Source organism: Podarcis raffonei, chromosome Z, assembly GCF_027172205.1.
Source record: "Podarcis raffonei isolate rPodRaf1 chromosome Z, rPodRaf1.pri, whole genome shotgun sequence".
In the NCBI taxonomy this organism is placed as follows: domain Eukaryota; kingdom Metazoa; phylum Chordata; class Lepidosauria; order Squamata; family Lacertidae; genus Podarcis; species Podarcis raffonei.
The window spans coordinates 28666093-28691372 of NC_070621.1; the positions used below are offsets into that span (position 1 = coordinate 28666093).

The 25280-nt window shown below is 43.5% G+C and overlaps 1 protein-coding gene across 2 annotated transcripts; it reads right to left on the reverse strand.

The window, feature by feature from the left end:
- Positions 1–307: 307 nt before the first annotated feature.
- On the reverse strand, positions 308–22376 carry CYSLTR1 (cysteinyl leukotriene receptor 1). Of its 2 annotated transcripts, XM_053374760.1 has the most exons (3): positions 22090–22376; positions 3110–3194; positions 308–1859 (listed from the first exon to the last, which is right to left on the reverse strand). In XM_053374760.1, the coding sequence occupies exon 3, from the start codon at positions 1840–1842 to the stop codon at positions 805–807; it is 1038 nt and encodes a 345-aa protein (XP_053230735.1). In that variant the 5' UTR covers positions 1843–1859; positions 3110–3194; positions 22090–22376; the 3' UTR covers positions 308–804. The 2 variants fall into 2 exon arrangements, with proteins under 2 accessions (XP_053230735.1, XP_053230736.1); XM_053374761.1 differs by lacking the exon at positions 3110–3194.
- Positions 22377–25280: the final 2904 nt, after the last annotated feature.

Consider the following 25280-nt stretch of genomic DNA (forward strand, 5'->3'; position numbering starts at 1 on the left):
ATCACTAGGATGTGATAGTGACTTTGCAACACTTAAGAAGTAATTAATTTCCCTTAATTTGGAGATAATCCTGTGGTTGGTTAAGTGTTACTGGGAATTGTAACTCAGTGAGGGGTAAACTACAGTGACCAGATTTTTGGGGAGTGGGTGGGATGTGTGTGCTTCAAAAGTGCTGTGTGTCCCTTTATCTTAGAACAAGCAGTATCTAGCCATTGTTTACTCTTTAGCATTGCCTCCACAAGGCCACTTGTTTGCAAGTCAAGCTGTAAAGGACACAAATGCTTGTGCACAAGCAGTCCAGGATATATTGATTGATTGATTGATTACTTGCAATGCAAAGTTACTGGGCAACTGTGAGACAGCCACTATCTTTCAGCCTAATCTACTTTGGACTCGCATAGCTGTCAACGTTTCCCTTTTTTAAAGGGAAATTCCCCTATTCTGAATAGGATTCCTCACAAGAAAAGGCCAAAGTTGACAGCTATGCCTTGGAGGTTTGCTCTGTAGATAAAACAGAAGGAGGAGAGAGAACCATGTACACTTCCTTGAGCTTGGAGAAAAGGTGGGACATAAATGTGGCAAATAAATATGACAAATCATCCCACACATCTGCTAAACCACCAACACACATGGGATAATGCAGCTCAGATTGGTATGACTGCTACAGAGGTATCTGAAAGACACCAGAGGTCATGCCAGTTCCAGGTTGCCTTGCACCATCATGTTGATAACTTAAGAGATGGCAGTGTGCCAGCTCTTTTGGCTTCCCACCCTGCCAGGATTTTCTGGTAGCTTCTGCAAAGGCTATAAGCCCATCTCTTCTCGTGCCTTCCCATTAGCTGGCTCCTCCTCAAAGTTCTTTAAGGACATCTTGAACTTGTGTGCCTGCGACACACTGGAGGCTGACCCCTTTCGGAAGGTAGAAAGCCTTTTGCGAAAGTTGCCTCCAGAGAAGAAATAGAGAAGTGGGTCGAAGCAGCAATTGAAAGCTGCCAGGGAAAGCGTTATCACCACAGATTTCTGCATGTAGAGGGTATCCTCATTACGCGAACCCCCTTCCATCATGAAATGAATGTGGATCGTGCGTTGGACATGATAGGGAGCAAAGCTCAAGAGGAAGGTCAAGGTGACAATGACAATCATCCAGACGGCTTTCCGGCGGGCTGCTTCTTTTTTTTGCAGGGAATTTTTCAGCAAGGTTCTTATGATCATGGTGTAGCAGGCGGCGATGGTGGTGAAGGGAATGATGAAGCCAATAAATAATGCAATATAATGGAGGACCACCAGCTTCAGCATCTGATCTCTTGGCGGGGGCTCAAAGCACTTAGTCTTGTTGCTCGAACTGTCCAGGTATGAGCCGCTCAGCAGAAATGGTATGCTCGTCAGTGTCACAAAGATCCAAATGGCTCCACATACCAGTACGGCTTTCTTCCGAGTTACAAACCTGAGGTTCTGCATGGGGAAAACAATGGCAATGCAGCGGAAGAAGCTCATGGCCGTCATGAACATGATGCTGCAGTACAAGTTGACGTACATGGCGTAGGAGCTGATCCGGCATAGGAAGTCACCAAAGAACCAGTCGCCCTTGTGGACATAGTATACCACCCGCAGAGGCAGTGTGCAGACAAACAACAGGTCTGAAGTAGCAAGGTTGAGCATGTATATCTGGAAGGCTGTTTTCTCCTGGAATGTTCTTATAAGGACACACAGCACAAAGCCGTTTCCTAATAAGCCCAACACTGAGATTATAGAGTACGTCGTAGTGTACACTTGACTCCGGAATTCATCAATGGTGGCACTGCATGTCGTCATGTTGCTCTGCATATTTTCGCCACGAGTCATCAAATTGAACTCAGATCCTGCAGTGGGGTTGGGGTGGGAAAAAAGGAAAGGGAAACAGCATTAGTGTGGTGTTTTTATACAACTTTTGCAACTGCTGAAAGACATGGCTTTACAGGGCTCCCAGTGAGCTAGTAAGCTGCAAATTAATAATCGGATCTGAGACATCAGTTATTTGAGCAAGCTGGTAGAGATATTATTTCAGTGACCTCTGGATGTGAAGAAGTTAGGGAGAATTGTGAAACCATTATTCAACAACAAGCTGAATAATCAGTTCGATCAATCAATTAAACATCTGGTGGTTTCAAAAGCTACCCCCTTCGTTTAAATGTTTCACTTAAGAAAATGCAGCAAATTAAAATAATTCAAATTACTTCAGTACATGTCCTTATACGAGCTCCACCTTAAAGGAAGCATTTTCTTCCATGTGTGGAGAAGAAATTTAATTCAAAATGAAGCTTAGTCTTCCATTTCAAACTATTGCTTCTGTAATATGTGAAGGTGTCCGTATTTAATTATTGATTTAATAATTACGGTATTTGAGCAAAATTCAGGCATTTTATTGATGATGAATGGTCACAGGGCAGGGCTGAATTGCTCTCTGAAACTGCTTTTGGACCAGTGAATTATACCAATACTGGTTCTGTTCTGAGTTGCAAATCTGCTAAGCGAGTTTGAGCAATTGTCCAACAAGCTGGGAAAGGGAAATTTTTACATTTTAATGGAAACCTACACAATTCACATTTTCTTAAAGAAAGAGTTTTAAAAATACACAAAGTTAAGCACAGCTATCCATCAGAATTTGCACATCTCTCAATTTTGCAATGCAGATCTCTAAATGCAAAATGTACAAAAATAGGGGAAAGTGTATATTAACAACACACACTTTGCTTAACTTTCAAAAATGCATTGTATTAGGGAAAATATTATTTGCAAAAAGGTGTATATTAGACAAAATTGCATACAAAAATGTGCATATGGAGAGAGATGCATGCTAAAATGCTCATGAGTTTCCATAATGAAATCTAGCAAACCGAACTTGAGACTGGGAAAATGAGAAATTGAGAGAAATTTAAATGGACAGAGGCCAGAACTTACATATTAATCTATCCCAGAAGATTCCCTGGACAGAAGCTCATGCATTCAGCCTTGTATCCTGCGCAGTTATCTGCCTATTCACTATTTCTCTTGGCATGGCAGATGATGTGATTACCAGAAGGGGGCGATCCTGCTTAAAGAGAGGACTGCTTTACCAATGAAAATAACTTACTGTATCCTTTTCCGGTGAGTGGCTGGCTCTGTTGGGAAGGCTTTAATACTAGCAGCTAGCTCTCATTCACTGCCAAACTGGGAACCTGATAAAATGGAAAACGGATAAAACAGTGTCTGATTTTGCCTTGTGCACAGATTTTTCCACCACACAGTTTACTGGGAGTGGGGGAGTAAGCTGCATTGAAAATAGCAGGACTCACTTCTGCATAAAGATGTTTAAGGCTTTATTGGAAACCTGTTATCCATGTGCACCAGTTGGGATTGCAGAGCTGAAAATCAGAACACACTGGCCTGTGCCGTCATCCAGGGGGCGAAAGGCCCCTGGGGAGTTAAACCCCCTGCCTCCCAGGAAGAATATCACAGCAAGGGGAAGATCAGCCTGGGCCCAACTATTGGCCAAAGAAGCACCAGCACCAAAGAGCTTTCTCCCTCACCCCTTACCAGACAGAACACTTGTAAGAATTTGGTGACTAAGAGCTAGTTCCTTGAATATTCATTTTTCCTCCTCCCTCTCAATTTCCATTTCTTTTATGTTGAGACTTTTAGACTGTGCAACCTGAGACCATTGACTCTCTTATTACTGAGAGTTACTGATAGATGCAGAAACTATTTGAGGTGCATCTGATATGTGTGCAAACGTGCACATCACAGTGAACCTGGAAGTGATCTGAAAACATCACAGAAAGGGAGCAGAGGTGCTTTGGCACGACCTTTTTACAATCGCCAGGCACCTTCTTGGAAGGTGTTTTGGCGATTGTAAAAGGGTCACACCAAATCAGCTCTGGGAAGCGGTGGTGGTGGTCGAAGCAGGGGGAAGGGAGGGAGGAGGTGGACAAGCAGTGGTGGTGGGATGGTGGCAGAGAGAGTACAAGCAAACAGCGACGGGATGGTGGGGGAGATGGGGGGTAAGGTGTGTAGTGACACCATTTTTCATAGAAATAAGGCACTGCCAATAATGCCCCCTTACTCCAGACTTTATGCACCATTTCGAAGAAATCAGATGAAGACTTGCACAGGCAGAAGCCAAACCAAAACCACAAGCTGCCATGAGAAGGAAGAGCGCATCTACTTAGACACGACCCAAGGTATTTATTTCTAATTGTTCTGCTACTTGGGGAAATGAAAATAGTGATCCTGTACAGGCTTACTCAGAAGTATGTCCTATCAAGTTCAATGTGATTTCTCCCCCAGGTAAGTGTGGGCAGAATTGCTGCCCATGAAGGGAAGGCAGCTGGGCACTCTGATTCTCTGAGAGAACACACATTCTCAGAGAGAGAACTAGGTTTTGACAGAGGGAAAGAGATAGCATCATCTGAGATGCATTGCCTGCACCAGTCCTAGAATGGTCACACATCACAGAGGTACAATTACTCTGCACCACCACTTTGGGCCCTTCCAGACTGGTGTTTTATTGCATCATGTTCTTGACATAATGATAGTGCACTGGTAATGGATTTATTCTGCTTTCGTTTGTTCTGTGATGCTTCCCCAATGCTACTCCTGATAGCTCAGTTGGTTAGAGCGTGCTGCTCATAATGCCAAGGTTGCAGGTTTGATCCCCATATGGGACAGTGGCATATTCCTGCATTGCAGGGGGTTGGACTAGAAGAGCCTCAGGATCCCTTCCAACTTCACAATTCTATGATTACAGACTGGAGAGGCTATAGCACAACCAGAGCAGATCAGAAATAAATTAGAATGTTTGTGGCCTGTGAGGGGGACTGAAGCTGTCACCTTGGGGGGGGGTGGGATTCCGTGGGCACACCCCACCCTTGCAGCCGCTGGGGTTGCATGGCAGCAGCTTCAGGCAAGGTCTTGTGGAAATCTCATGAGACCTCATCAGAAGCCACCACTGCACAACCCCAGTACGTGAGGCTTCAGCAGAGGCTGGGGAGCGCCTTCCTGTTTTGCCTCAGGCAGCTAAACAGGATGGACCATCTCGTTTGTGATATAAAAAGTTATGGGATTTCTGCAGGAAGTTATATGATATGCATTGTCTGGAAATGAGGCAGTGTGAATAACCCAAAACCTTTGCAGGCACAAACAGTATTGAAAGCAGAGTTGCATGTGGCCACCCCAAGAGCATCATGGACACAAATCATCATGAGTGTGCAGTTTAAAAAAAAAAAAGGATGTCTGGAGCGGCCTTGTTGCAAAATTTCAGAGTGTATACCCTTAAATCTGCCACTAAAAGTAAAACAAAAACCTGCCTTTTTGAAAGAGAGGAGACAATTGCTCTGACCACAATGCAACCAGGGAATTCCTCGCCGGAATTCCTGTTTCTGCTTGTAGTTATGCATTTCTTGGAGGATACCCAGAGCATTACTTTGAAAAGGAGTGGTGCTGGAACCTAGTCATTCCCCCCCCCCCCGAAGTCATATCATTTGATCTGAAAGATCTCCCGCCCAATCCTAGAAATCTTGAGTGATGACTGGGGGGGGGGGCATGCAGAGGCTCAATGGGATTGTATCATACCCTAGTTGGGCTGAGGAAGGCTGTAGCCAGGTGAGCTGTGTGCCTACTCGGTCTGCTGTTCAGGTGATGGGCAACTTCAAGGCTTCTGCTCTCATTATTTAGGGTTCTTTATATTTGGACCTGGACTTTGACAGCCATTCCAGAGCATTGCTGTCTCTGAAGTAGGGGAAAGGAGCATAGCTCAGTGGTATAGCACCTGCTTTGCATGCAGAAGACCCCCCCCCCCCCAGTTTAATCCCTGAAATCTCCAGGTAGGGCCAGGAGTGAACCCTGCCTGAAATCCTGGACAGCTTCTGCCAGTCAGTGTAGAGAATACTAAGCTAGATGGACCCAAAGTCTAAAATGGTCTATAGCAGCTTCCTATGTTCTTATGTGTAATGACAAACCTAGACAGCATCTTGAAAAGTAGAGACATCACCTTGCCAACAAAGGTCCGTATAGTTAAAGCCATGGTTTTCCCAGTAGTGATGTATGGAAGTGAGAGCTGGACCATAAAGAAGGCTGATCGCCGAAGAATTGATGCTTTTGAATTATGGTGCTGGAGGAGACTCTTGAGAGACCCATGGACTGCAAGAAGATCAAACCTATCCATTCTGAAGGAAATCAGCCCTGAGTGCTGAGTGGAAGGACAGATCCTGAAGCTGAGGCTCCAATACTTTGGCCACCTCATGAGAAGAGAAGACTCCCTGGAAAAGACCCTGATGTTGGGAAAGGTGGAGGGCACAAGGAGAAGGGGATGACAGAGGACGAGATAGTTGGATAGTGTTCTCGAAGCTACCAGCATGAGTTTGACCAAAGTGCGGGAAGCAGTGGAAGACAGGAGTGCCTGGCGTGCTCTGGTCCATGGGGTCACAAAGAGTCGGACACGACTAAACGACTAAACAACAACAACAAATGTTCTTATGTAAAGTAGGACAGATGCCCCCACCCCCAGTCGAGTCCTGAGGCTGTTAAAATGATACAGGTCTAAACTGTGACAAGATATGACTCAAATTAAGTCTGAGATTCAATAAATTTGCATAAACCACCCTAGTTTTTATCAGGAACTTATCTAGGGGGGAAAAACTACAAAACATTTCCTGGTAGTTTTAAAAACCTTCCTGGCTCCACTCACTAAGTGGAGCATTTTACCATATCATAATTTATTTCTGCTAGTTAATTTCCACTTGTTAACTGATATCATCTATTATTGTTGTTATCTGCAGCCTGATTTTATTTTTGTAACTTAGTTTTAAACTCTGATATAAGCCCACTGTGTTCTTCACTTTGAAGCAGAGTATAATAAATATATTTTACAATGAAGCTAAAACCATTTTCATACCAGTGGTTAATAATAAAGTATTTGGTGATTTATACAAAGAATAGAAATGAAGAAGAAGAATTATAACTAAGCGCAGAACAATAAAAAAGAAGCATCTTTATGGGTGGTCAAAGTGACTTCTAATATAAATATTAGATTGGACTGAGCTGGGAAGTGAGAGAGAGGTGACAGACAGGTGAGAAGTTGGGTCCAGTGTGGATGCACTGGTGTATAGAATCCAGTGCTCCTACTGGATCAGCTGCATGATTTGAGATTGCCCCAATCTGTCCCACTTAAGCCCCATTCAGGTAAGCTGCAATGATGCCCATGTTAGGAGAGTGGTTCTGTGGCTCAAGGTATGCAAAGTTCTGGCCAAAATGACAGAGGGAGAGAAATGTCCCTGGAGCTGTTCTTGAAAATGTTTACTTGAGAAAATAACTTGCAACAACTGTAAATCCTTTCAGTGGGAAAGCATGCCCAGAAACATGCGTAGCCTCCCCTCATGTCTATAACTGTCCATGCCTATGATGTGAAATTCAGTTGCTGTTTACGTCTTTGGTGGCCTCAATCCAACAAACACAGAAGCTGAATCATATATCAGAGGCTTTTCAAGCATCCTCTCAGTAGGCTATGTGCCCTTTGCCCCTGAGATTCCACAGAAGTTGAGCACTCTCTGAAACCTCTTCCCAATCAGCCTATAAATTTCCAAGCAGGACAGGCCGTGTGAAGGTTAACAGGCTTTCTGAGAGCAGAAGAGGGATATGACGTGGAAGGAATTTTAGAAGTGGGAGAGTAGGAACATTTATGCAGCCAGAGCTGATAAATGGACTAAAAACTTGTCTCTTCTTCTATGCAAGTCACCCTGAAGAGCCATTACCTGGCAGTAGAGGCTGATCCATTAGGGTGAATGGGACACCTCAGTTAGTCCTCAGCAAGCTCCTCCCACCTGCTTGCCTTATCTACAACCAGTCCAGTACTGCCTGCCAGCTTCCTCCTCCGTAGTCTTAGTGTAGCCATCCTTTATGGACAGAGACAATTCACTAGGATTAGTTGGGCCTGCCTGTCATTGGCTCTGGCTCCGCCTACTCTTGGCATTTTACCAATCCCAATAGGCACTAGGCACTTGTGCCTGAGATGGTTGTCATTTTCACCACTCAGAAAGTTCACATGCAGCTGTTCAAAGGCAGAGCAATTCTGTTTCTCAAAGTACTTCCCAACAAATGGAGGCATGGTCTGTGCATCTTTGTCTGGGTGGCCTATATAGAATTAGAGAGTTGTAAATAACCTGTAAGTCATCAGGTTTGGACCTATGCTAGTTGCTTCATTTCCCACACCTAAATCTTGTCTGAATGAATTCATGTGATGGCCTCTGAGGCAGATGCATGAATACCTACGCTCTGGAAAGAGTGGTTGCCATATGCCCTCTTTTTCCAGGACACTCTCTTTTCTTCATGGGTATTTAAAATGAGAGTCGGCACAGCTATCAATAGTTAAAAGTAGAAGTTGTCAAATGCGCCCTCTTTTTTGCTCTTCAAAATATGGCAACCCTATTTTCACAAAAAGGATCTTGGAAATCAACCAGCCCTAGCCCTTTGCTCAGTGCAGGACCTGCAATTCAAAATGCAGCTACGTCATCGCTGGCAGATGGTCCAACATCTCCTTAAATTCCTCCAGTGAAGGAGGGCTCAGCACCTCCCAGGGGCAGTTGGCTCCAGTGCTGAACAGCTCATAGCTAAGTACTTGACAGACTTTTTTGCATAAAAAGACAATTTTGCATAAAATCTCCACATGCTAATTTATATCTATAGAAGCAAATTTAAGTTGACTTTCAGAGGGGAACAGCATTCTGGTCTTTGTTGTCAGGGCTTAGTCTGAGTAACAGGGTGCCAATGGGATATAGCTCGGCACACTATGTGTGGATCAGGCCCTCTGTTCTACGAGTAGCAGACTTCAGTAAATGGTGCCCTGTGCAATGCCAGGTAAGGGGGCACTGTGTTTTGGGAAGGAGATGCAAGGTTATGGGAGGGTCCTAGAGCCCTCCTACCTGCCTCCCAAAACCAGGAAAGTGCTACCTAGTCTTTGAGAAGGAGGAAGGAGGTTTCTAGGACTCTATCAGAGCCTCACACTTCCTTCCCAAAGCACAAAGCCTCACTAACCTGGGTTTGAAACAGTGCCCTCTTGGCTCAGAACTGGGTGCATGGACACCACTGGCACAGCCCCCAATCTGCCCCTGGCCTTACCAACGATGTATTGGAAATAACTACTTCTTAGTACTAAAAGAGGGACGCGGGTGGCGCTGTGGGTAAAACCTCAGTGCCTAGGACTTGCTGATCGTAAGGTCGGTGGTTCGAATCCCCGCGGCGGGGTGAGCTCCTGTTGTTCGGTCCCAGCTCCTGCCAACCTAGCAGTTTGAAAGCACCCTTGAGTGGAAGTAGATAAATAGGGACCGCTTTATAGCGGGAAGGTAAACGGCGTTTCCGTGTGCGGTGCTGGTGCCGGCTCGCCAGAGCAGCTTTGTCACACTGGCCACATGACCGAGAAGTGTCTTCGGACAGCACCGGCTCCCTGTCTCTTTAGCGAGATGAGCACGCAACCCTAGAGTCGGTCACGACTGGCCCTGTCGGGCAGGGGTACCTTTACCTTTTTTTAGTACTAAAAGAAGTCCTGTTCACCATCTAACATCACTCCTCTCTCTCACACACTCTTATACATATTCTTTGCACACACTTATCTTTCCTAATCCTATCCACCTGTTGCAAGGGTGGAGAACTTCAGGCACAGGGACCAAATGTGGACCCTCAAGCTACTCTATCTAGCCCTCGGCATTCCCTCCCTAAGCCACACCCCTCACCATCCCTGCTCTGCACCTTCCTTGGCTGGAATGTCTCCTTGAACTCTCTTCTACACAGAAGAGAGAGAGAGAGAGAGAGAGAGAGAGACAGTGAGAGAGAAACAGAGAAACCAGGACTCTGGTCCACAACAATATTTAGCCAAATTATATATATGGTTATTTATTTAACAAAATTGCTACACCACTTGATTGCAGTTAAACCGCTAAGCGCTTTACAGGAAGTATTAAAACTGTCAACATGAAAAGCAACAAAAACAAATTAAAGATAAATAAAGATAAATAAAATTAGCAGCAAGGAAAGGCTAAAGCACGTCAACATCTGCCTGGGTGGATAGGCTTGCATAAGCAAAATGTTTAAAGCAGGCACAGAAAAGAGTGCAGTGAAGGCTCCTGTCTCACATCTACAGGCAGGCAGTGTGACCTGCCACACCAAAAGACCAATTTCTTATAACTGCGGAATGAGTGGCACCTGTATCAGGGCTAGTTTTGCAGATCAAAGGGGTCAAGTGGGCACATATGGGGCAAGGCAATCCTGCAAGTACACATGATGGGTTTTGTATACCAACAGCAACACCTTGAATGTGGTCCTGAAACAAATCGGGAACCAGTGCAGATCTCCAAGCAGAGGTGTTATATGCCGAAAGGTTCTTATTTCTGTCAGCAACCGTGGCGCAGTGTTGTGCACTAACTGCATTTTCTAGATTAAGTGAAACCTCTCACACTGTGGAGATTTCAGCCAGTGGATCCCACAGTGTTTGAAGGATGGTTTTAATATTTATAATTTATTAAGGTGATTTCCATTAAAAGAAATAAAGGGATACAGAAAAAGAAGAAGGAAAAGTGAACAACATATAAAAGCAAAAATATACAAAAAATAGAGCAATATACGACATTCCCATACATTTTTGAATAAATTGGTATTAGTGCTTATGTAAATGAGGGACGCAGGTGGTACTGTGGGTTAAATCACAGAGCCTAGGACCTGCCGATCAGAAGGTTGGCGGTTCGAATCCCTGCGACGGGGTGAGCTTCCGTTGCTTGGTCCCTGCTCCTGCCAACCTAGCAGTTTGAAAGCACGTCAAAGTGCAAGTAGATAAATAGGTACCACTCCAGCGGTAAGGTAAACGGCATTTCCGTGTGCTGCTCTGGTTCGTCAGAAGCGGCTTAGTCATGCTGGCCACATGACCCGGAAACTGTACGCCGGCTCCCTCGGCCAATAAAGCGAGATGAGCACCGCAACCCCAGAGTCGGTCACTACTGGACCTAATGGTCAGGGGTCCCTTTACCTTTACCTTTAAATGCTAATAGCCTACTACATTTTGTATAAATTCATTCCAAATGTTATCGTATTTATCCTTACAGAGTCTGCACCTATAAGCAACCCATTCATAAATTGTTTCAGAGAGGCATTGTCCTTGCCACATCGCCAACCTAGCGGTTCAAAAGCACATCAAAGTGCAAGTAGATAAATAGGTACCGCTCCGGTGAGAAGGTAAACGGCGTTTCCATGCGCTGCTCTGGTTTGCCAGAAGCGGCTTAGTCATGCTGGCCACATGATCCGGAAGCTGTATGCTGGCTCCCTCGGCCAATAAAGCGAGATGAGCGCCACAACCTCAGAGTCGGCCACGACTGGACCTAATGGTCAGGGGTCCCTTTACCCTTTACTTTATATTCCATATTCTTCTAAGCGATTTAATTGTTTCCAGAGTCATCTGAGATTTCAAATATTTCAATGCTAATATTGTCCAACCAACCAATCAAAGGTGCTATGTACATATATTCTAGGGTTGCCCACATTGGAAAATTAGGGCCAACAGTGGGATTCCTAAATTTAGTACTTGACAGTAGGTAAGCATAGCAATATAATTCCAAATTTGGGATTTCAAAACCGTCTTCTTTAATTTATAGCTTCATTTTCTGCAAGGATATTCTTGGTGTTGCTGAGCCCCAAAGGCATTTCCTAAACAAGGAATTTATTTCTTTTTAAGATGATCCAGATATAAAAACTGGAAGTCCTCTCAGGATAAAAATGAATCTGGGAATAATATTCATTTTGAGTATTAGAAGGGTAGTGTCTAACTGCGCGTATTAACTTACCGTATATTCTTGAATATAAGCCGACTTTTTCAGCACATTTTTTTATGCTGAAAAAGCCCCCCTCAGCTTATACTCGAGTTGGGCAGCAGCAGCGGAGAGACGAGTGGCCTGAAAGGAGCCCTTTCTTGCTGCTGGTCCTGCCAGCGCCACCCGCCTCTCACAAACGTAGGCACAGGAGCCGCAGTTGGGAGAGGCGCTGTGCTGCGCTGTGCCTCTCCCAACCACAGCTCCTATGCTCTTGTGAGCGGCAGAGGCGGCGGTGGAGGGACAAGCAGCCCGAAAGGAGCCCTTTCGGGCTGCTTGTTCTTCTTCCTCCTCCACTGCCGCCACCACCAGGTTTGTGGTGTGGTGAACTGGCTTATACTTGAGTCAATAAGTTTCCCCAGTTTTTTGTGCTAAAATTAGGTGCCTCAGCTTATATTCAGGTCGGCTTATACTCGAGTATATACGGTAGATATCTTCGGTGGTGGAGCTATGAAAGCTATTCTACATTATCTGTTCTCTGGTTCCATTTATATGAGGCCATTTTTATGGCCTCATAAAAATCAGCGGAATTTCTAGGTAATGATAACAAAAATCATACAAACAACAGCTAACTTTTCTTCGGTTGCAGTGATAGGAAGTGTTTTAATGTGAAGGCAAACACCTTCTTCTCCCAGATAGTTTTTCCAGTAAAGATACTGTGGTCGTATAGGGCTTTTACTGGCTAGGAGGGTTTGTAAGGTTTCAGCTCGGAAGAGGTTTCCAACTTCCATCAGTCCCAGCCAGCATGACCAATGGTTAGGGATAATGGGAGCTGTAATCAGTGCTTTTTTTAAAAGGAAAAGGAAAAAAAGGCGCTAGTACTCACCATGAAGTCATTGCATCACGGGGTGGGTGTGTGTGTGTGTTGGTATTGGGTGCCTTTGAATACCCCCAGAAAAAAGCACTGGTTGTAATCCAACATCATCTAGAGGGCTACAGGTGTCCCAGTCTCCCATCACTATGTTAAAGGCAATAGCTGTTCTCATTGTGCACCTGCCAGAAACTGGTATTCAGTGGTATTGTGCCACAGTGGAGTCCTGCAAACACGGAAGTTCCAAATTGCCCTCATAATGGGTAATCACTGATTGAGGATAGGGTCTGTCTCAGTGGGCGGGGGGGGGGGACGGGACCTGGGGCTCTCCATGCATTCTTCGACTACAACTCCTATCAGACCCAGCCAGGATGGTCCAGGGTGTGGGATCACAGAATTTATAATCCAGGGTCACAGGTTAGTCACCTCTGGTTTTATTATGCTGGTTTCCCTGGGTGCCTAGTTACGGCTGGTCTTATGTTCATAACGTCTTTTTAAAGAATCCTATAATTGTAGAGCTGGAAGGGACCTCAAGAGCCATCTAGTCCAACCCCCTGCAATGCAGGAATCGGAGCTAAAGATAGCTTAATATTTATACAAATCTGTAGTGAAATTCCTTTACTTTTGGTATTTCTAACTTCCCCAGAGACGACCAACTTATAGGGCTCGTCCACACTGCTTATTCCACCGCTTATTCCACTGCTTTCTTTCAGGAAAACTGGCTGTTTACTGCTGAGTCAGAACAAATGGCAAAAGATGTTTCTGTGGATTGATGTTTGTTCCAATTCAGGGGTAAACAGTGGGTTTTCCCAGGGAAAGTGGCGGGACAAATGAAAAACTGCATGGACTCATGCCTAGAAAGTGTGGGACAAGTGGGAAAGCTCTTGAACCCATGTTTTTAAGGCACAGGACAAGCAGAAGTGTGGACAAGCCCATAGTTTTTATACCATCAGTCATTTAATAATATAATTCTTCTTTTCTGTCCCAGTTCTGCCCATATGTAGTCGAATAGATTTCTGTTCTTCTCCTTGATCTTCCTCAATCTCTGAACCCCAAACATTTGAATAACTGGATATTTTCACAGACTATCCAATCCTGTGTGTATTACAATGTTTACATTTCCAACGAGTCATATCTCTTTCAACTGCCGTGTGCCATCTAGCTGTTATTCTGCAAAAGTTTCCCAGTAGACGTATCTTTGATATCATAAAATGTACTCTTTCTCCCAAACCTTCTCTGAAATTTCATTATTTGACCATCAGACCATTACAATATAGTTATTCATTACATTTAACCTTATCAGACTGTATTTTTTATATTTGTATATTTTCAAGATAATTCTTTCATGTTAGCAACTCTTCAGACTTACATTTCCTTACCTATCCTGTTCCATCTAATTTACTTTGGGTGCTTCCAGCTGGGAGCTTAATATTGAAAATAAGTCATTTGGATATTACAAGCTGGTGATTGTGGTGACATGATTTTATGTCTTATTGGATTTTCAAAGGAAAGGGAGAATCAGGAATAAATTTAGGGGATGAGGGCTGACATTCTGATGCCAATGGCATTGTGTAGATACTGTGAAAAAAAATGCATGCATCAGCACCCATCCCATAATAAACACCTTCTGCTTTTCATGCAGAAGGTCCCAGGTTCAATCCCTGACATTTATTTATTTATTTATTTATTTATTTCATTTCTATACTGCCCTATACCAGAAGGTCTCAGGGTGGTTCACATAAAGGATCACATACATAAAATCAAAATACAAACGACAACCCAATAGAACCCCCCCTAAAAAGAGCTAGCATTTTAAAAAGGCTATAGGATGTAGAACAGGTCAGGCAAAGGCCTGGTTAAAAAGGAACGTTTTTGCCTGGTGCCTACAGGTGTATAGTGAAGACGCCAGGCGAACTTCCCTGGGGAGAGCATTCCACAGACGGGGAGCCACTGCAGAGAAGGCCCGTTCTCTTTTTTTTCCATTGTAAATTTTTATTGATTTACAAATAATAAATAAGCCAAAAAAAATAGAAAAAAAGAAAAAACATACACATTACATAATTCACATCAAAAATTTCACATTTCCATCTCTTATAGGACTTCCTTCAACTTATCCGTAAATCATTCGTAGTAATAATTAAAATTACGCATTTCCTGGCTTGTATTGACAATATATCTCTCTCTCTCTTCTATTCCCTTTAGTCAATAACTCTTCGTCTTTCACAATGCTTCTTTAAATCCCCTTAACGTTGTTTGACCCTCACTTATATATTCCAGGTAGTCTACATATTTTCCCCAATCCTTAATGAACTTTTGGTCTCTTAAATATCTAATCTTTCCTGTCAATTTATCCAACTCCGCGTAGTCTAATAATTTTGCTCTCCACTCATCCACCGTTGGTATTTCCTGCTGTTTCCACTTCTGGGCTAGCGTTACCCTTGCTGCTGTGACCGCATAGTACACAAATTTACAATCCTTCTTTTGTATCTCATTCCCTAAAATCCCCAATAGGAAGATTTCTGGTTTCTTTAAGAACGTTTATTTTAGAATCTTCTTGAGTTCACTATATATTTTTTCCCAGAATTCTTTCACTTTTCTGCACTCCCACCACATGTGGTAAAAGGAGCCTTCCTTGTCTTTGCATTTCCAGCACTTATTACAAACCTTGTACATTTTTGATAGTTTTGTAGGTGTTATATACCACCTATAAAACATCTTCATGACATTTTCTTTTATTGTCGTACATGCTGTAAAATTTAATCCATCTTTCCAGAGTTTTTCCCAGTCTTCGAATTGTATACTATGGCCCACATCTCTAGCCCAGTGAATCATGACGGACTTGACTTCCTCATCTACTAAATTCCAATCTAACAACATCTTATACATTTTAGATAAAATTTTCACATCATTGTCTATAATTTCCGTCTGGAATTTGGAGTCTTTATCCGCATATCCTCTTTCTTTACTATCTTTTATAAACATTGCATTTATTTGGAAATACTGTAACCAATCAAATACTAATTCTTTAACCTTCCCGTAAGGTTTCAATCTCCATTTCCCCCCTTCCTTAATTAATAATTGGCTGTATATTACCCAGTTACTTCTCATATTAATCTTTTTCACACTTAACATTTCAAGAGGTGATAACCAGTGTGGAACTTTAGGCTCCAGCAGGTTTTTATACCTTTCCCATACTTCAATTAATGGACCTCGAAAGAGAAGGCCCGTTCTCATGTTGTCACCCTCCTGACCTCTTGAGGAGGGAGCACATGAAGAAGGGGACATCTCCTGGTATGTATTTATAAAAATACAATTTCATTTTTAAAAATGGTTTACAACAATTACACACACACACACACACACACACACACACACAAATAAAAACCACTTTTAAAAAACCAAATACTGTAAAAACCAACCAGATCACCAACTAACTATTACCGAAAGTGCCCACCTGAATTGCCTGCATAAGCCTGGCACTAAAGAAAAGTGTTCTGCAAATGTTTAAAGGTCTAGGCAGAAAATACCTGCCTAGTTTGTATTGGAAGAGCATTCCACAGAGCTCGGTCAATGACCATATAAACTCAATTTCATGTCAGTATCACGTGAGCCTCGCCAACTCAGTGCACAGCCAGCATTGCTCCCATACAAGATCATAGAGATTGAGCTGGGATATTAGGCTTCAGGAGGTCCCTAAGATATCTTGGACCAAAGTTATTTAGGGTTTTGTTTATTAATACAAGGGTCTTGAACCTGGCTCAGAAGTGCAGATGTTTTAACAATGGTGATGCATATTGTTGACCACGTTATCCCATCGGCATTATGGCTGCTGCATTCTGCACCAGCAAGTGCTTCTGCACCAGTTCCAAGGGCAGTCCCACAATCCAGTAATCCAGCCTTGCAATTAGCAGCCCACAAACCACAGTGATCAGGCTATCCTGGAGAGCCAGTGTGGTGTAGTGGTTAAGACCGGTAGTTTCGTAATCTGGGAAACCGGGTTCGTGTCTCCGCTCCTCCACATGCATCTGCTGGGTGATCTTGGGCCAGTCACAATTCTTTGAAGTCTCTCAGCCCCACTCACCTCACAGAGTGTTTGTTGTGGGGGAGGAAGGGAAAGGAGAATGTTAGCCGCTTTGAGACTCCTGAAAGGGAGTGAAAGGCGAAATATCAAATCCAAACTCTTCTTCTTCTTCTTCTATCCATGCCCAGATATCTCTGCAGCTGGCAAACCAGACAAAGATAGTAAAAGGTGCTCCTGACACAGAGGACATGTGGGCAGAGAGCGTATACAGGAGTACCCCCAAGCTACGTACCTGCTCCTTCAGAGGGAGCACATTCTCATACAGAATGGGTAACTTGCCTGTCTCCCGCACATGGGAACCACCAAATCAAATAGCATTCATCTTCCCAAGATTTATTGTTTATACCACAGTTTTTTTTGCCAATATGGTGGGATTTGGAAAGACCTCTATGTGAAATCTTATCAGTTGCTTCTGGCAATCAGTGGGCTCATCCACACTTCTGCTTATCACATGCCTAGAAAGGACAGCCTGGTGGTTTTCCACTTGATCCATGCTTTCTAGGCACAGATCCAAGCGGTTTCCTTCTTGCCCTGTTCCTTTCTGAGGGAAAACCTGCTCTTTAGCTCTAAACTGGAGCAAACGTCGATCGGGAGGAAACCTGAATTGCTGTTTGCTCTGAATGAGTGCTAAAGTGCTGTTTCCCCCCAGGGAAAGCAGTGGGGCAAAAGGAAGTGTGGATAAGCCCAAGTGTCAACAATACTGAACTAGATGGACTAATGGTCAGACTTTATGTAAGATGGTTTCCTAAGTTCATGTAAGAGGAACTTGCCCTTCACATGCCTTTCTGAGGAACTAACTTGCTTCTTGGGGAAATGCACTCGGTTATCACCGGAAAAAAGGGCAAGTTCAAGCCTAAATTTCAACATCCTCAAGTCTCATTGGCTGTTTCAATGGGAGAGTTAAACATGGGTGCATATATATATATATATATATATATATATATATATATATATAATTGTGGGATGGATTGTTCTAAAGATGTCTTCCTGGGCAAATTTAAATCCCCTGTAAAGCCCTGCATAATCAATATGAGGAGTGAAGTAATCATGCCTGCTAGCCGCACCTCCTTGAACACTTTGCATACATTGCTTCTTTATCTATATCTATACTTTTTTTGCATCCAATGCCCCAAAATTAAAAGCACTACAAACTCAGTTAAAGTTGTACCATAATAGAACAAAAATACAGATACTGTATTAACTGAATGTCAGTAACTCATGATAAACCCTCACAAAGGAGGGGCTTGGAAGGAATGATGTGATCTTTACACCACATAATTTGCAATGTAGACATCAAACAATCCATCATGTTGGACATTGGTATCCATGTACATCTGCCCTCCTCATAGATGCTATAACTTAATGCAAGGGTCCAGGACTAGCAGGCACAACCACAAGCCCACTTCATTATACCATCTGCATGCAGCTTCCATGGATGAAAAGATGGCAAGCTATTTACCCAGATCCTTCTTCCCTTCAAAGCTCTTTTAATGCAAAACGCATGCACACCCCCACCAAACAAAGGCAGTGGTGGCTGGGACCCATTGAGATCAAGGGCTTATCCACACTTCCACTTATCCTGCTGGTTTCCCCCAGGGAAAACTGCTCTTTAGCGCTCAATCGGACCAAAGGCAATTTGAGTTTTCTCCAATTTAGGGCTAAAGGGTGGGTTTTCCCTGGAAAAGATGCAGGGCAAGTGAAAAATTTATTGGACCTGTGCTTTCTAGGAATGGGACAAGCGGAAGTGTGGTTGAGCCCTGGTAGTGCATAAAGCAGAGATGCCAACAGTAGCTGGAGACAGTGCTAATGAAAAATAGAGGCAACTAACTCTTGTTTTGCCTTTGTCCTACTGAGCTCAAAAACAGGAATACTGAAACTTAGGAGGAGGAAGTTGACATTCAGTACCACCCCCTGGAGTGAATGTAAGAACAGCAGACAGGTAGAGGCTGGCTAATGACAGACTGAGATTGATGGGCCTATTTGCCCTAGCAAATCAGCCTCCAGGTGTTACAAAAAGATACCTCTGCACATCTCCTTCCACATCCTTGCTATTTTCAGAATGTTTACAGGAGTGCTAAAAGGAGACATAATTTTTTTATATTTCCAACTTAATTCTCCAAGCACCTCTGTTTTTCTATTTCTGATGTTCCTAAGGTCTACGACTATAAGAAGAAAGGGACGACTATAACCATGGCTGAATGGTAATATCTTCAGTGACAGCACCTTTTGGTGCCTGTTTATGGACTGTCAGCTTCAGAATCTGCTGCATTGGTGGAGGGAATAATTGGATCATTATAGGGTTGCCATACGTCTGGAATTTCCTGGACATACATGGAATACTGCAGTCGAAAGTAGTTTCCTGGCAGAAATCAGCCAAATGCCTGGGAAAATCCGGACATATGGCAACCAATGTCGGCAGTGTCTCTCCTCCCCCTGCGTTTTCCTCAAAAATAGCTTTAAAATGTCCAGTTTCTTTGCGATTTTGCAAAAACAGCTCAACAACTTTTCTGACCAGATTTTCACTTTGTGAAATATGGCAACCCTACATTACAGAAAGTTAAACCTGTAGTTGCTGTTTTTTTAAAAAATAATTATTTATTGGAATGTTGTAAAGTGGATACTCAAAGTGCTTAAGGAGCAACAACAATGATGTTTTGGGTATACTGAACTCAGCAGTGTCTTTACAGGAAGGGTTGGTTCAGACAGACACTGGTGATGTAATGATGATAATGTCTCATTGCAGCATATGATGTTGCAGTACCCTGTGGTGTCTCACTTTTGGCCAGAAACAGCTTTTTGTATTAACTTCCTTTTGGAAATATCTTTGATATCCACAGAAGTTCACACACTTTTAAACTACATTCCTATGATGTAGGAACTCACAGACGAGCTATTGCGGTTGCAAAGAGACTTATACTTCAAGGTCGGATTTCACTGTTATTTCTAAATTTGAATGGATTTATTTTAATCATTAATCTTGGACCTATGGACAGCTTATATTCTTGTATACATTTAAATTAGGATGGTTGGATTATTATTATCTTTTCTTGATGGAATATTCTTCTTGGTAATGGGAGCCAACATTGCTTCTTTCACACACCCCTCGTGTTATATTTTAAACAACCAGTATTAAAATCATTAAAAATAATGACAACAACCCAATTCTCCAAGTGTTGTTGCTTATGTAGGCAAAACTGTATCACCTCCTCCATACAGAAGGAAGACACAGGGCAGCCTGTACACACTGTACATTCACGCTCTACATTTAAAGCAGTATCATACCACTTTAAGCAGTCATCAGTTCCCCAAGGAATTCTGGGAGCTGTGGCTTCTTAAAGGTGGTAAGAGTTGTTAGGAGACTCCTGTCCCCCTCACAGAGCTACAGTTTGCAGAGCGGTTTAACAACCACTCCCTCTTCACTGAGAATTCTGGGAACTTGTTTTCAGTGATTTACCTCCACAGTCCCTTGAACCCCTCCCTAAATTTGGCCCAGAAGGACTAGAGAACCCTCCAGAGCAAATTTAGGGGTGATAGTGAGGTGACAGCATGGAGAAGGCATTGTTCAACATAATCCTTACCATCAGCTGAGTGAGATTATTTGATGCAACACTATTAGAAAAACAACAGATGTCCTTGCTATTTATGAGCAACTCTGGTAAGTCTCATGTGAAGCAAAAAAAATGAAGAATGGCAGTCCGCTTGCTAAGCAAGTACCACTGGGAATTATCACTCTAGTGCAATTGGTACATGCAGAGAAAAAGATGGTTATGTGCTTCTCACTTCCTCCGTCAATGGAAAGTTCTGGGCCAATTCTAACTGGCCTGGTTTCCTTTGGGTGAGAGAGACTTACACTGGCTTTGTTCCAGTTGCCTCATTTGTGGATCCACAAATAGAGCAGATGTAGGTGCAAAAAGGCAGTCCTGCTATGCAACAGATCCACTGGTCCACATTAGATCTGGAGAAAGATCAATATGGGAATAGCTCCAGCCAAGTGCCATGGGTACCACATCCAAACACACCAAGATCCCCAACTCCAAGGAAACCATGTCCTAATTAATAAGACTCACTGATGAAACATCCATTGACAATTATGTGCAGCTACTTCACTTCTTGCCTTGCCTTGGAGACACCTAGTGCCACAGCTTTGCAGGTTCAATCCCTTGCATTTCCAGGTGGTGCTGGGGACCAATAATCTTAAGTCTATATCATGACAGCTTCCTGCGTCCCCATGATCATTCTTGATTATGGACCAGTAAGGTGCTTAATCTAAGGGCTTATTCATACTCACCCTTTGCCCTGTGCTTTCCAGACACAGGTTTGCACTTTAAAGCTCTGTGTCTAGGCACTCTCTTTTCCCCCCACCATGGCGCTTTCCTCACAAAAGCACAGTCTTTAAAGCAGAAGCACACCAAATGGAAATTTGGGTCTTCCACGGATTGCTGTTTGCTCTGATTCAGCAGTAAAGAGCGGGTTTTCTTTGGGAAGGCTCCAGAGCAAAAAAGAAAGTAAGCAAGAAAAAAGAAAAGTGCTCGGACATAGAGCTTTAAAGCATGGATAAGCCATTAAGAGTGGTTGGGCAGAAGTCATAACAATATGGGTCGCATTGACACTATACATTTAAAGCACCATTATACCACTTTAAACAGTCACAACTTTCCTCAAATAATCCTGTAAAATGTAGTTTGTCAAGTGCACAGAGAGTTGTTCAGAGAGCTGCGATTTCCCTGACTTCTCTGGGGGAAGGTGTGACTGTAATATGAGTGTGATATTTGGTGTGACATTGTATGCCTTACATGCATGGTGTCGATGCGAGAAGCTAGTGAATAGCTGTAATCATGTAGTAAATCTCAGGCATTCTGATATCTAGGCATGAAAGTCCCAAGATGCTGACATGGTTTTGCCAAGATGAAGATCCCAGCATGATAAAGGTGCACATTTCAATTGTCTTATCACAGCTCAGTCAGAAATGGCAGTTAATAATTGTTCTGGTAATGAGCTTCTCTTCCTCCTCCGATAACACAGAGAAAAAACAAACATAGGGAAAGCCTTGGTCATTCAGCTAAGATTGAAAAGATTTCTGCTTTACGAATACCTTGCTTGTTGCATCACTCAGAGTTTCACATATCAGATGTCATATGACAGGAAGGGTTTATGGCACAGGTCTGTTTATATATATTGCAAGAGCAAACTACAGAGAGGCAACATAACCACTGCACAAATCACCCCCGGCTGTGAAGCCTTTTAGAAAGCTATACAACAAATTTGCTAACATAAATTTACATTCCTTGTCTTTTTAACATACCAAAACATACATGCAAAGTCTCAGGGTAGCTACTTACAAGCTTTTCTTCATCATCAAGGAAAGTGGATAATTCCGGTGAAGAATTCTTGCGCTAAATGTATCACAAATCAAGTAGCAAAAACTGTGATACTGAAAGCAGTTGCTTCTGATTGCAGGCAGATCAGTTCCTTCTTTTAGAAAGAGGAAAAGGTGTATCCTGTCTTCTGAAGAAAAATGCTGATGAAAAGTTGACTAAATCTCTGAGGCTTAGAGGAAAGCAAAAGCATTTTGAAATGCAATAGATGTTCTGCTGCTGCTTGTATCCCAGCTGCCTTAACAGACCCTTTCTGCTCCGCTGCCTGGAGCATAACGTTTAAAAAGAAAACCTGCAAAGGTCCCACCCCAGATTCTTTGGCAAGGGAGGGGCTAAGTCCTCCCTAGTTGGTAAAAATGCAAATAAGCCCACTATGAATTGTTTGATTAACCAAGCCTTGTTTCTTCTTTTTCAAAAAACAGGAATTATAATACTATGCGTCCTTAGTAAACAGAAAGCACTTGCGCTTGTATGCCTTATATTGTATGCTCGTTCCTTGCTTTTAATTGTTGTTCCATTTGTGGTTGCTACTACTTCCACAGTGTGGAAGTTACAAAAATGGTCACAGTTATGCTATCTTAAGATAGAGAGCACTGATTATACGGGGATAAATGCTGCAAGTGGGCTCAGACTGAAAAATCTCAGAAGAATCTGGGTTGAGGCAGACTCGTTAAGCAAGCTCATGAAAGAACATGCCAATTGCTAGGGTTCATAATAATCTAAATACTTTTTGTCACACACTTTCTTCAACGTACTTTCATAATCTCCACCCCCTTTCAGTATTAGGACTCAGGAGCTCTATTTACTCATTCTCTTTTCATATAAAAGGAAAAAAGTAAAGGACCTCTGGATGGTTAAGTCCTGTCAAAGGCAACTATGGGGTTGTGGCGCTCATCTCGCTTTCAGGCTGAGGGAGCTGGCATCTGTGGCATTTGTCCACAGACAGCTTTCCGAGTCATGTTATTAATATTAATTTATATTATTATTATTATTATTATTATTATTATTATTATTATTTATTATTATTATTATTATTATGTGGCCAGCATGACTAAACCGCTTCTGGAGCAACAGAACACCATGACGGAAACCAGAGCCCACAGAAACGCCGTTACTGGTACTATTTATCTACTTGCACTGCTATGCTTTCAAACTGATAGGTTGGCAGGAGCTGGGACAGAGCGATGGGAGCTCATACCGTCACAGGGATATAAACCACCGACCTTCGGCAAGTCCAGGAGGCTTAGTGGTTTAGACCAGAGGACCACCTGTATATAGAACTAGGGATGCTGCTCTCACTTGCTTCACTCTCCATCCCACCTACCCAGCCCCTTGCCAACCCTCTCCCTTTGCACATGACTAAGCTCCCTTCCTTTTAAAAGGTAAAGGTAAAGGACCCCTGACCATTAGGTCCAGTAATGACCGACTCTGGGGTTGCGGTGCTCATCTCGTTTTACTGGCCGAGGGAGCCGGCGTCCAGCTTCCAGGTCATGTGGCCAGCATGACTAAGCTGCTTCTGGCGAACCAGAGCAGCGCACGGAAACGCCATTTACCTTCCCACCGGAGTGGTACCAATTTCTCTACTTGCACTTTGATGTGCTTTCGAATTGCTAGGTTGGCAGAAGCAGGGACCGAACAATGGGAGCTCACCCCGTCACAGGGATTCGAACCGCCGACCTTCTGATAGACAAGTCCTAGGCTCTGTGGTTTAACCCACAGCGCCACCCACATCCCTCCCCTCCCTTTACACCTCATCAACTCCTTCTGCCCCTCCTTTATACCTCACCCATATCATCCCTCCTCCTTCCAGCTTGCCCAAACCCCATTGCCTTCTGGCTCATCCAAACAACCCACTTCCCCTCCCTGTCTGCCCAGTGCCCCAAGCACTCACGTCTCACCCAAACCACCGTGCCCTTCCTTTCTAGCTTTGGGGTTACTTCTGATGTTGGGGTCTGCCTCTGGGGTAAACCAGAGTCCTACCTAGTAAAGCAAGGGCACAGAACTCACCATCCTCCAGATACAACATCGATCATCCCTGGCAGTGCTGTAGTTATGGGGGGAGGGCTAGCCAGGTTTGTTTTTTTTGCCCTGGGTAAAGCCTCCAGTGGGACATCATTGAGGCTCCCAACCTGTGTATGTGTACACATGGGGTGTGTGTGTGCCAAACAGTGTCTAAAGCCTAGTTTTTTCTCTGCTCCTTGGCCCTTGGCCATGCTGCTTGGGGCTGATAGAGTACAGCATTTAGAGCTTCACTGGAGCTTCACTTGGCGTGAAAGCCAAAGGGTTTTTCTTCACTCACGGCTCCAGGGTTTTCTGCCTTCAGGTCACTGCTTTCCAACAGGGCTGTTCTTGCTTCCTCCTGCGCGCTCTCTTCTTTGGTATCACATTACAAGGCATTACTCCCCTCGGCTGCATCCTTCAGCTCACAGAACTGCTTTTCCTAACACCTTTACCATTCCTGGAAGTTTGCCTCTAGTATCTCATTCTGATCCTTGCTGCCAGGCTCCCCCCAAAGACTAAGAATGTGGACAGCCACATCCCCCAGGATGGTCCTCCACCACATTCTGTATTATTATTTTATTAAATTTATTGATCACTTCCCCCCTTTTACTGAAGTAGCTCAAAGCCACTTACAATATATAAACAAACAAACAAACAAACACACACATACCTTAATAATAGCATATAGGAAAACAAAGAAAAATCTAAAAGACAATCCTGTTTTTAAAGGTAAAGGTAAAGGGACCCCTGACAGTTAAGTCCAGTTGCAAACGACTCCAGGGTTGTGGCGCTCATCTCACTTTAAAAGTCGAGGGAGCCAGCGTTTGTCCGCTTCCACAGACAGTTTTTCCAGGTCATGTGGCCAGCATGACTAAGCCGCTTCTGGCAAAGCCAGAGCAGTGCACGAAAAACTGTTTACCTTCCCGCCGAAGCGGTACCTATTTATCTACTTGCACTGTGTGCTTTTGAACTGCGAGGTTGGCAGGAGCTGGGACCGAGCAATGAGAGATCACCCTATTGCGGGGCCTTGAACTGCCAACCTTTCGATCGGCAAGTCCAAGCAGCACAGTGGTTTAAACCACAGCTCCACCCGCTTCCCAAAGGTAAAGGTAAAGGGACCCCTGACAGTTAAGTCCAGTCACAAATGACTCTGG

Bases quoted from the DNA above. Each gene is read 5' to 3' on its own strand.
- CYSLTR1 (XM_053374761.1), bottom strand. From the start codon at position 1,842: ATGACTCGTGGCGAAAATATGCAGAGCAACATGACGACATGCAGTGCC.